Source organism: Nerophis ophidion, linkage group LG08 (assembly GCF_033978795.1).
Source record: "Nerophis ophidion isolate RoL-2023_Sa linkage group LG08, RoL_Noph_v1.0, whole genome shotgun sequence".
Taxonomy (NCBI): Eukaryota; Metazoa; Chordata; class Actinopteri; order Syngnathiformes; family Syngnathidae; genus Nerophis; species Nerophis ophidion.
Genome location: NC_084618.1, coordinates 3,476,584 through 3,489,083, shown reverse-complemented (window position 1 = coordinate 3,489,083; position 12,500 = coordinate 3,476,584). Strand labels below are relative to the sequence as shown.

The 12,500-nt window shown below is 31.1% G+C and overlaps 1 protein-coding gene and 1 long non-coding RNA gene across 9 annotated transcripts in view; one reads left to right on the top strand and one right to left on the bottom strand.

Moving 5' to 3' along the window:
* Positions 1 to 8,170, bottom strand: part of LOC133557207 (uncharacterized) — a 27,472-nt gene extending 19,302 nt beyond the window's left edge. Inside the window, exons 1-7 of one of the 8 annotated variants that reach the window (XR_009807727.1) lie at positions 7,139 to 8,170; positions 6,954 to 7,010; positions 6,770 to 6,825; positions 6,262 to 6,641; positions 6,145 to 6,194; positions 4,524 to 4,600; positions 3,546 to 4,446 (exon numbers count right to left, since the gene is read on the bottom strand). This is a non-coding gene — a long non-coding RNA (uncharacterized LOC133557207). Of the gene's footprint in view, positions 1 to 3,545; positions 4,447 to 4,523; positions 4,601 to 6,144; positions 6,195 to 6,261; positions 6,642 to 6,769 lie in introns of those variants that run through there. The other 7 variants (XR_009807724.1, XR_009807730.1, XR_009807725.1 and 4 more) reach the window with 7 other exon arrangements.
* Positions 3,951 to 12,500, top strand: part of epas1a (endothelial PAS domain protein 1a) — a 27,782-nt gene continuing 19,232 nt past the window's right edge. Inside the window, 7 exon segments of the mRNA XM_061907496.1 lie at positions 3,951 to 4,384; positions 4,387 to 4,505; positions 4,560 to 4,644; positions 8,783 to 8,883; positions 11,534 to 11,697; positions 11,775 to 11,881; positions 11,959 to 12,127. Of these exon segments, the coding sequence (XP_061763480.1) occupies positions 4,030 to 4,384; positions 4,387 to 4,505; positions 4,560 to 4,644; positions 8,783 to 8,883; positions 11,534 to 11,697; positions 11,775 to 11,881; positions 11,959 to 12,127 (1,100 nt within the window). The 5' untranslated portion in view covers positions 3,951 to 4,029.

Below are 12,500 nucleotides of genomic sequence, written 5' to 3'. Positions count from 1 at the left end.
ATTTTTTTTGCTAATTAAATGGTTTTAACTCAATTTGACACATTTCATTTGTTGGGTTGTTTTAATTCATTTTTAATTTTTTTTTGCTGCGGTTAATTATGGTTTGCTTTTTTAAGTCTAATTCTATTCATGCATCCAATCAAATTAAAATATATATTTTTTTTATAGTATATATATTTTTTTTTTTAAATCTTATCTTTTTCTCCAATTGTTTCTTTTTTAATTACATTTCTGATTTTTTAAAATCTATTTTTTTTTTCATTATATATTTTTTGTGATAATTACATTTATTCAATTCTAAATTTACCTTTATTTTTAGCTTGATTTTAGTAATTTTAGTCTGTATTCGATTTTTTTTAAGTTGATTGTATTAATTTATTTAAACTTTTATTTCAGTTCATTTTGTTTTATTTAAGGTGTTTTTTTTTGCTAATTAAATGTGACACATTTAATTTTTTGGGTTGTTTTATTTCTCTTTTTTTGCTGCGGTTAATTTTGGTTTTCTTCTTTAAATCTAATTTTATTTACGCATTCAGTAAAATTAAAATATATATATTTTTTATAGTATATATATTTTTTTAATCTTATCTTTTTCTCCAATTGTTTCTTTTTTAATTACATTTCTGATTTTTTAAAATCTATTATCAATTGGGGTTTTTTATTTCATTATATATTTTTTGTGACAATTACATTTATTCAATTCTAAATTTACCTTTATTCATAACTTGATTTTATTAATTTTAGTCTGTATTTGATTTATTTTTTCAATTTATTAATTTATTTTAATGGTTCTATAATTAGAGTTTATTTTGTTTTATTTAAGTATTTTTTGCTAATTAAATGTTTTTAACTAAATTTAACACATTCTATTTTTTGAGTTTTATTTCATTTTTTTTTTTTTTTTTGCTGTGGTTAATTTTGGTTCGCTTTTTTAAATCTAATTTTAATCATGCATTCAATCAAATTAATAAATATATATATTTTTATAGTATGTATACATTTTTTTAACCTTATCTTTTTCTCCAATGTGGAAAAAAATATTTATTTAAAAGTTTTACTGAAGTTATTAATTTTAAAAAAGATTGTGAGAAACATTACAAAATAAAAGCATCCAATGAAACAATATATAGTATATAGTTTGGTTTTTTTTTTGTTGTGGGGGGAAAAAAAAGGTTCAAACAGGAAATGATGTATCTCCACGTATTAAGTAAGTTCACAAAACTTATTTTTAAATTTTGTTACATATTTTTTAAACATTTTTAATTTGGACATTTATGCTTTTAGAGTACAATTTTTTAGAAAAATACTACAAATATGTATACAATTTCTCTTTTTTTAACTATAAATGTGGCATTTCGAATGATTTACTAAAAATTATTATTGTTGACATATTTTTTAATTATTAATTTTTTGTTGCAAAATTTTGTCTTCTCTACTTAGAGAAAAAAACAAACATTTGAAGATACATTTAATTACAAAAAAAACACTGTCTACTTAAATTCTTTGAGAAATTTTGCTAAAAAGGTTTTGATTTCATCCCAAAAATAGTGAAGTGAAGTGAATTATATTTATATAGCGCTTTTCTCTAGTGACTCAAAGCGCTTTTCATAGTGACACCCAATATCTAAGTTACATTTAAACCAGTGTGGGTGGCACTGGGAGCACGTGGGTAAAGTGTCTTGCTCAAGGACACAACGGCAGTGACTAAGATGGCGGAATCAATATTTTTATTTTTGTTAGAATTTTCTTTCAAACGTCTTAAAATATTGCGATATATGATTTTTGCGGCAGAAAAATACTTTTCATTACTTAAAAGCATACACGTCCACATTTTGAAAAATGTTTTAAAACATTTTCAGTATTTTTCTTCTTCCAGAATAAAACAATACGCAAATCCTGAAGACACATTATTTTTATTACAATAAAGATACACAGTGTTTCACTACAGAGAAGTAACAAAGTTACAAAAAAAAAAAAAAACTTTTTATTGCACAAAAGCAAATTAATTGAAAAATATAACATGAAAAACAATATTTTCTTTGTCAGCTTATTTTTTGTTTGTCTTTTCTTTAAATTTCAAAATGTGGACATACATACTTTTTATAAATGAAACAAAAATTCTAAAAAGTTTTTTGAGTTTAGTAATTATTTGAATTAGAATCTTGTTCTTTATTTGTTTACACTGTTAAAGCCAAATAAGACAAAATGTGTAGCTACATACAGTACATGCTTTTCAGCACCCAAAAGTAAGTCAACTGTTTTTTTGTGTACAAAACCAGTAAAGTTGTCACGTTGTGTAAATGCTAAATAAAAACAGAATACAATGATTTGCAAATCCTTTTCAACTTATATTCAATTGAATAGACTGCAACGACAACATATTTAGTTTAAAAAAACTGGCACAAGTGGCAAAAAAGACTGAGAAAGTTGATAAATGCTCATCAAACACTTATTTGGAACATCCCACGGGTGACCAGGCTACTTAGGAACAGGTGGGTGCCATGATTGGGTATAAAAGAAGCTTCCATGAAATGCTCAGTCATTCACAAACAAGGACAGGGCGAGGGTCACCACTTTGTCAGCGAATGCGTGAGCAAATTTTTGAACAGTTTAAGAACAACATTTCTCAAGGAGCTATTTCAAGGAATTTAGGGATTTCAACATCTAGGGTCCGCAATATCATCCAAAGGTTCAGAGAATCTTGAGAAATCACTGCATCTAAGCAATGATATTACGGACCTTCGATCCCTCAGGCGGTACTGCATCAAAAAGCGACATCAGTGCGTAAAGGATATCACCACATGCGCTCAGGAACACTTCAGGAAACCGCTGTCAGTGACTACAGTTGGTTGCTACATCTGTAAGTGCAAGTTAAAACTCTACTGTGTAAAGCCAGAGCCATTTATCAACAACACCCAGAAACGCCGCAGGTTTTGTACTGTGCAAAGCCAAAGCCATTTATCAACATCACCCAGAAATGCCGCAGCCTTTGCTGGGTCCTTACCCATAAGATGTAAAGTGTAAAAGTGTTCTGTGGTCTGACGAAGGATGGATATATATTTATGTACATTTATTTATATGTATATACATGTGTATATATGTATGTAGGATATATATGTATAAATCCATCCATCCATTTCTACCGCTTGTCCCTTTTGGGGATATGTATGTATATATATATTTTTTAAATTAATAAATTGGAAGTATTAAAACGTTTTTGGTGTTTTTTACTCAAACAAATCATAGTTTTGTTCAATATTTGTTATTTTTGTTAAAGCCAAAAGTTAAACTTTTGAGAAAAAATAAATAAATCTAATATAGATGTTTTTAAATAAATTTGACAAGTTTTATTTTCATTTAAATTTTCTTTTTTGGTTATTTTATTTCATGTTTTTTTTTTGTTCCAGTTAATTTTGGCGTACATTTATATACCCACCCATCCATTTTCTACCGCTTGTCCTTTTTGGGGATATATAATATATATATATATATATATATTTTTTTTTTTTAATTAATAAATTGGAAATATTGAAACGTTTTTGGTGTTTTTTACTCAAACAAATTTAGTTCAATATTTGTTATTTTTGTCACAGCCAGTTTGTATTTGATTTTGTATGTCTTTCTTTTATTTAATTTTATGACTATTTAAATTTTAGTTTAGTATGTTTTTTTAAGTATTTAAATGTTTTTAAATAAATTTGACAAGTTTTATTTCCATTTAAATTTTCTTTTGTGGTTATTTTATTTCATATGTTTTTTTTGGTTCCGGTTAATTTTATACCCATCCATCCATTTTTCTACCGCTTGTCCCTTTTGGAGATATATATATATATATATATATATATATATATATATATATATATATATATAAACATAATTAATAAATTGGAAATATTGATATGTTTTTGGTGTTTTTTTACTCAAAGAAAGTATAATTTTGTTCAATATGTTATTTTTATAACAGCCAAAAGACAAATTTTTGAGGAAAAAAAATTCTAATATTTTTGTCAACTAAAGAAAAGAAAATAGATGTTTTCCACGACTTCAAATAGTCGTCATGATGGTCGGCGTCCATGCGAGTTGTTCTTGTTCCTCGGCAGGGCGGTCAGCCGGGAGGCGGCGAGGAGACGGCGCCGGGTGGAGTCAGACATGTTTGGAGATTTATCCCGCCTCCTACCCCTCCCCACCTCCGTCCTGCCTCACCTGGACAAGCCCTCTGTCATCCGATTGGCCGTCAGCTACATCCGCTTGAAAGCTCTCCTCACAGGTAACCCTCTGAACGGATTCTCCAGGTGCGTTGGAGCAAGTTCTGACCGCCACAATCCACAGACGAGGTTTATTTTGGACTGGCCGTCGGAGGAGGAGGAGTCGGCGTCCATTTGGGTTGTAAGGATGAGAGCGACGTCTACCTGGGGAACCTGGAGGGCTTCGTCATGGTGCTCTCGTCTGAGGGGGACATGATGTTCCTGTCTGAGAACGTCAGCAAGTACCTGGGCCTGACTCAGGTACACACCTGAGCTTACCTGCACTCTGTGGACCCTGACTTCCTGTCTCCACAGACTGAGCTGATGGGACACAACCTCCTTGACTTCACTCATCCCTGTGACCAGCAAGAAGTCAGAAGTCACCTGCGTCCGTCTTCAGGTGTGTGTGTGTGTGTGTGTGTTTGTTACATCCAGGCATGTTAAAGGCCTACTGAAATTGGATTGTATTATTTAAGTGGGGACAGTGGGACAGAAAAGTATTTAGTCAGCCAGCGATTGTGCAAGTTCTCCCACTTCAAATGATGACAGAGGCCTGTAATTTTCATCATAGGTACACTTCAACTGTGAGAGACAGAATGTGGAAAAAAAATCCAGGAATTCAGATTGTAGGAATTTTAAAGAATTTGTAAATTATGGTGGAAAATAATCATTCAAAGCTCTCACTGATGGAAGGAGGTTTTGGCTCAAAATCTCACGATACATGGCCCCATTCATTCTTTCCTTAATACGGATCCATCGTCCTGTCCCCTTTGCAGAAAAACAGCCCCAAAGCATGATGTTTCCACCCCCATGCTTCACAGTAGGTATGGTGTTCTTGGGATGCAACTCAGTATTCTTCTTCCTCCAAACACGACGAGTTGAGTTTATACCAGAAAGTTCTATTTTGGTTTCATCTGACCACATGACATTCTCCCAATCCTCTGCTGTATCATCCATGTATCCATTTTGGTATCAACTCAACTGGTGGTGTTTGGAGGAAGAAGAATACTGAGTTGCATCCCAAGAACACCATACCTACTGTGAAGCATAGGGGTGGAAACATCATGCTTTGGGGCTGTTTTTCTGCTAAGGGGACAGGACGATTGATCCGTGTTAAGGAAAGAATGAATGGGGCCATGTATCGTGAGATTTTGAGCCAAAACCTCCTTCCATCAGTGAGAGCTTTGAATGGTTGACCAAATACTTATTTTCCACCATAATTTACAATAATTTACCATAATTTGCCCTTTGAGACACTAGTGATTTAGGGCTATATAAGTAAACATTGATTGATTGATTGATTGAAATAAATTCTTTATAATTCCTACAATGTGAATTCCTGGATTTTTTTCCACATTCTGTCTCTCACAGTTGAAGTGTACCTATGATGAAAATTACAGACCTCTGTCATCATTTTAAGTGGGAGAACTTGCACAATCGCTGGCTGACTAAATACTTTTTTGCCCCACTGTATGTGTCATACTTGATCATTTCGCGATATTGCCATATTTTTGCTGAAAGGATTTAGTAGAGAACATCGACGATAAATTTCGCAACTTTTGGTCGCTAATAAAAAAGCCTTGCCTGTACCGGAAGTAGCAGACGATGTGCGCGTGACGTCACGGGTTGTAGAGCTCCTCACAGCCTCACGTTGTTTATAATGTGAGCCTCCAGCAGCGAGAGCCAGTCGGACCGTTAAAGCGACAATTATCCCATTAATTTGAGCGAAGATGAAAGATTTGTGGATGAGGAAATTTAGAGTGAATGACTAGAAAAAAGAAAAATACGGCGATTGCAGTGGGAGCGATTCAGATGTTATTAGACACAGTTACTACGATGGATCTGGATAATCCATTATCTGCCTATTGTGTTGCTAGTGTTTTAGTGAGTTAAATATTACCTGATAGTCAAAGGGGTGTGGCCACGGGTGTGTTGAGGGAAGTCACGAAGCTGCAGGATGACAGAAGCTCCGGTAAGACGCGACTTATTAAATAAATAAATAAATACATTTTCTCACCGAAAACTGCCGGTTGACATGTGGTCGGGATCCATGTGTAGTGAGTCTTATTCTGCGTTGTGTAGTTTTTTTTTTAAGTCAAAGACACTCCACCATTCCGTCGTTTCATCATTTATTGGACACCTTTGTTGGAAACATGAAACACATACACAGGTCTCTACTTTTCTGGCGGAGTGATACCTCATCAGCAAAAGTCCAATAGAAAAGGAAGTAAACAACATCCATGTTCTACCGCTTATTCCCTTTTAAAAATAATAATTTAAATTACAATAACAAAAACGTTTCGTCACAAAAAAATTATAATAATACACAAATCCACATACCTTTGTTGGAAACATGAAACACATACACAGGTCTCTACTTTTCTGGCGGAGTGATACCTCATCAGCAAAAGTCCAATAGAAAAGGAAGTAAACAACATTCATTCATATAAAAAATATAATTTAAATTACAATAACAAAAACGTTTTATCACAAAAAAAATAATAATAATACACAAATCCACATACCTTTGTTGGAAACATCAAACAAATACACAGGTCTCTACTTTTCTGGCGGAGTGATACTTCATCAGCAAAAGTCCAATAGAAGAGGAAGTAAACAACATTCATTCATATAAAAATAATAATTTAAATAACAATAACAAAAACGTTTTGTCACAAAAAAATTATAATAATACACAAATCCACATACCTTTGTTGGAAACATGAAACAAATACAAAGGTCTCTACTTTTCTGGCGGAGTGATACCTCATCAGCAAAAGTCCAATAGAAGAGGAAGTAAACAACATTCATTCATATAAAAATAATAATTTAAATTTCAATGAACAAAAACGTTTTGTCACAAAAAAATTATAATAATACACAAATCAACATACCTTTGTTGGAAACATGAAACACATACACAGGTCTCTACTTTTCTGGCGGAGTGATACCTGCGTAAATACCATGTGTAATTATGACCAAACATTTCAAACATTCGACGTTCTAATCCTTACTTAACAAAATTGTGCATAAGAAATACTTAAAACAACACATCACTTATAACTACAACATTAATGTTTTAACTTTTAAAGTATTATGAAAGTTTAGAAATAATATTTACACAAGAAACACAGAGCAATGAAGAACTATTACCTCATCAGCAAAAGTCCGATAGAAGAGGAAGTAAACAACATTCATTCATATAAAAATAATAATTTAAATTACAATAACTAAAACGTTTTATCCAAAAATATATATATAATACACAAATCCACATACCTTTGTTGGAAACATGAAACACATACACAGGTCTCTACTTTTCTGGCGGAGTGATACCTCATCAGCAAAAGTCCAATAGAAGAGGAAGTAAACAACATTCATTCATATAAAAATAATAATTTAAATTACAATAACAAAAACGTTTTATCACAAAAAAGTAATAATAATACACAAATCCACATACCTTTGTTGGAAACATGAAACAAATACAAAGGTCTCTACTTTTCTGGCGGAGTGATACCTCTTTAGCAAAAGTCCAATAGAAGAGGAAGTAAACAACATTCATTCATATAAAAATAATAATTTAAATTACAATAACAAAAACGTTTTGTCACAAAAAAATTATAATAATACACAAATCCACATACCTTTGTTGGAAACATGAAACACATACACAGGTCTCTACTTTTCTGGCGGAGTGATACCTGCGTAAATACCATGTGTAATTATGACCAAACATTTCAAACATTCGACGTTCTAATCCTTACTTAACAAAATTGTGCATAAAAAAATACTTAAAACAACACATTACTTATACCTACAACATTAATGTTTTAATTTTTAAAGTATTATGAAAGTTTAGAAATAATATTTACACAAGAAACACAGAGCAATGAAGAACTATTACCTCATCAGCAAAAGTCCGATAGAAGAGGTGGTAAATATCCGAAAAAACGCAGCGTCACTTCCTGCACCGGACATCCGGTTTTTCAAAATAAAACCAATACTTCAAAATAAAACATAACACCCTGTCTCGTTCATAAGATAGCGCAACAACATCACACTATTACACATGTACACTTGACCGCTCTGATCCATAGTAAAGCTTCACCTCCGGGAATTTTAAACAATGTTTGTGTGGCTAAAGGCTAAAGCTTTCCCACCTCCATTTTTCTACTTTGACGTCTCCATTATTAATTGAACAAATTGCAAAAGATTCAGTAACACAGATGTCCAAAATACTGTGTAATTATGCAATGAAAAGAGACGACTTTTAGCCGTAAGTGGTGCTGGGCTAATATGTCGCCTCCAACCAATAACGTCACAAACACGCGTCATCATTCCGCGACGTTTTCAACAGGAAACTTCGCGGGAAATTTAAAATTGCAATTTAGTAAACTAAAGCAGCCGTATTGGCATGTGTTGCAATGTTAATATTTCATCATTGATATATAAACTATCAGACTGCGTGGTCGCCAGTAGTGGCTTTTTATTAGGCCTTTAACATGCATCACGTATTTTTTTTTTTTTTTTTAAAGAAGAATTGTGGTGGGACGCCAAGCGTGACTTTGTGATGAGGATTAAAAGCACTTTGAGCCTACGAGGACGGCGCACCAACAACAAGTCGGCCTCATGGAAGGTTAGATCTGCAACCTTTTTAAAAAAAAGTGTTTGATTTAACTTGGTTATGGTAATATTTGTTTCATAAAAAGTCATGATTTATTTAGAATTTATTGGGGTTTGTTTTATTATTGCGATTGATTTTATTTTTGTATCTATTATTATAATAATATAGTATATTTTATTATTTATATTTTATTTATTTATTTATGTATCCTGTTAAGCGTCTTTGAGTGCTCAGAAAAGCACTACACCAAATACATGTATTATTATTATTATTATGTTTTGTTTTATTTTATTATGTTTTTTTATTATTATTGATAATCGCATTATTCAATTCTAAATTTACCTTTTTTTTAATTACTTGATTTTATCTATTTTAGTTGTATTTGATTTTGTATGTTTTTGTTTTAATGAATTTTATGACTTTATTTAAATTTGAGTTTAGTATGTTTTTTTTAAGTATTTACATGTATTCATCCAATCCAATCCAATCCACTTTATTTATATAACACATTTAAACAACAATAACGTTTCCAAAGTGCTGCACAGCCATGTTAAAAACAATTGTAAAAAAAATAATAATAATAAATAAATAAATAAAATAAAAAAAGTATATATATATATATATATATATATATATATATATATATATATATATATATATATATATTATGCTCCACCAATGACTGAATAAAAACAAAAATGAATTTCACATGTTTTATTTTCATTTAAATGTTCTTTTTTGGTTATATTATTTCATCTGTTTTGTTTTTTGTTCCGGTTAATTTTGGTGTACCTTTTTAATCTCATTTTATTTATATCTAAATTATTAACTGTTAAAATTGTAAAATATTATGCAGAAATCATTTTGATTCACAAATGTTACATATTTTGTTCTATTTCATTTAATTTCATAATTTATATTTTTTTTGTGATAATTACATTTATTCAATTCTATATTTACTTTTATTCATAACTTGATTTGATTTATTTTAGTTTGTATTCGATTTTGTATGTTTTTCTTTTAGTTCATTTTATTAATTTATTTAAATGTCCATATCATTTTCAGTTGAGTTAATTTTGTTTTATTTTTAAAAGAAATTGCTAATTAAACGTTATTAAATACATTTGAGAGACGTTATTTGAATTTAAATTGTCTTTTTTGGTTATTTTATTTCATTTGGTTGTTGTTTTTTTTGCTTCAGTCAATTTTGGTTTGCTCTTTTACTCTAGTTGTATTTATATTTGAATTATTAACTGTTAAAATTTAATATTATGCCAAAATCATTTTGATTCACAACTTGTACTTATTTATTTCAATTTAATTTAATTTCATTATATTTTATTTTTTTGTGATAATGACATTTATTCACTTCTAAAATTACCTTTATTCATAACTTGTCTATATCATTTTTTATTTGAGTTTATTTTGTTGTATTGAAGTATTGTTTGGCTAATTAAATGTTTTTAGTTACATTTGACACATTTTATTTTTATTTAAAAAAATTTATTTTTCTCCTATCATTTTAGTTTCCTTCTTTCATCTAATTTTAATTATACTCATTTTGTTCTATTTCATTTAATTTCATTATATTTATTTTTTTGTGATAATTACATGTATTCAATTCTAAATTTACCTTTATTCACAACTTGTCTATATAATTTTTATTTGAGTTTATTCCGTTTTATTTAAATATTTTTTTGCTAATTAAATGTTTTTAATTAAATTTGACAAATTTTGTTTTCATTAAAAACTTTATTTTTTGGTTATTTCATTTTTTTCCCCTCATAATTTTAGATTCCTTTTTTCATCTAATTTTAATTATACTAATTTTGTTCTATTTCATTGAATTTCATTATATTTTATTTTTTGTGATAATTACATATATTCAAATCTTAATTTACCTTTATTCACAACATGTCTATAATGTTTTTATTTGAGTTTATTTTGTTTTATTGAAGAACTTTTTTTCTAATTAAAGGTTTTTAATTAAATTTGACCTTTTATTTTCATAATTTTTTTCTCTCCTATCATTTTAGTTTCCTTTTTTCATCTAATTTCAAATATACAAATTTTGTTCTATTTCATTTAATTTCATTATATTGAATTTTTGTGATAATTACATGTATTCAATTCTAAATATACCTTTATTCACAACGTGTCTTTATTATTCTTATTTGAGTTTATTTTGTTTTATTTAAGTATTTTTTTTTCTAATTAAATGTTTTTAATTAAATTTGACATTTTATTTTCATAAAAATATTTTTTTTATCATTTTAGTTTCCTTTTTTCCTCCAATTTTAATTATACTCATTTGGTTCTATTTCATTTCATTTCATTAAAAATATTTTTTTTGTGATAATGCTAAATTAACCTTTATTCAAAAGTTGTCTATGTCATTTTATTTGAGTTTATTTTGTTTTATTTAAGTAGTATTTTCGCTAATGAAATGTTTTTAATTAAATTAGAAATATTGTATTTTCATAAAAATTCAATGTTTTGGTTATTTCTTTTTTTTTCCTTTTTCTCCATTTCATTTTAGTTTCCTTTCTTCATCTAATTTTAATTATACTCATTTTACCAACTGTTAGAATGTAATAATATTATGCAGAATTCATTTTGATTCACAAATCTTATTTCTGTTTTCCGCGTCTGCTGCCCTCAGGTGTTGCACTGCCAGGGCCGGACCAAGGCGAGCGTTGGCCCCGCCTCCGTCTCCTGCCTGCTGCTCACCTGTCAGCCTCTCCCCGTGTCGCACACACACCTCAGCGCGCACACCTTCAGCAGCGAGCACAGCATGGACATGAGGTTCACACACTGCGACCACAGGTGCTGAACGCTCTCACTTCTTTTTACACTTCCTCAATGGCGACGACAATAGAATTGTGCGTGTGCTTTACCTGCAGAGTGATAAGGCTTTTAGGCTACAGTCCTCACGAACTCGTGGGACGCTCCGTCTATGACATCTGTCACACGCTGGACACACACTCTCTGACCAAACATCACATCAACTGTGAGGAGCGTGCTAGAACAAAACAATAACACAACATGTTACCTTCAATGTGTGTGTGTGTGTGTGTGTTCATGCAGTGCACCTGAAAAGCCAGTCAGTCAGCGCCAAGTACAGGATGTTGGTAAGAAGTGGCGGGTACGTGTGGGTGGAGAGCCACAGCGCCGTTGTCCCCGGGGCCAAACCCCTCAGATCGAGACCCTGTGCCTCTCAGCCGCTCTTCATCATCTGTGTCACCTACGTCCTCAGGTATCAATGTGGACCCCGGCAGACATGTATCCAGCATTAAGAAGGCTGGATTTATACACGTGTGTGTGTGTGTGTGTGTGTGTGTGTGTGTGTGTGTGTGTGTGTGTGTGTGTGTGTGTGTGTGTGTGTGTGTGTGTGTGTGTGTTCTGACTTAATGGGGACATCCGTCTGTTTACACAGTCACCTTTGGGGGACTTCTGACGGTATGGGGACCAAAAAACAGGTCCTTTGTGTGTGTGTGTGTGTGTCTGTGTGTGTGTGTGTGTGTGTGTGTGTGTGTGTGTGTGTGTGTGTGTGTGTGTGTGTGTGTGTGTGTGTGTGTGTGTGTGTGTGTGTGTGTGTGTGTGCGCGCGCGTGTGTGTGTGTGTTCTGG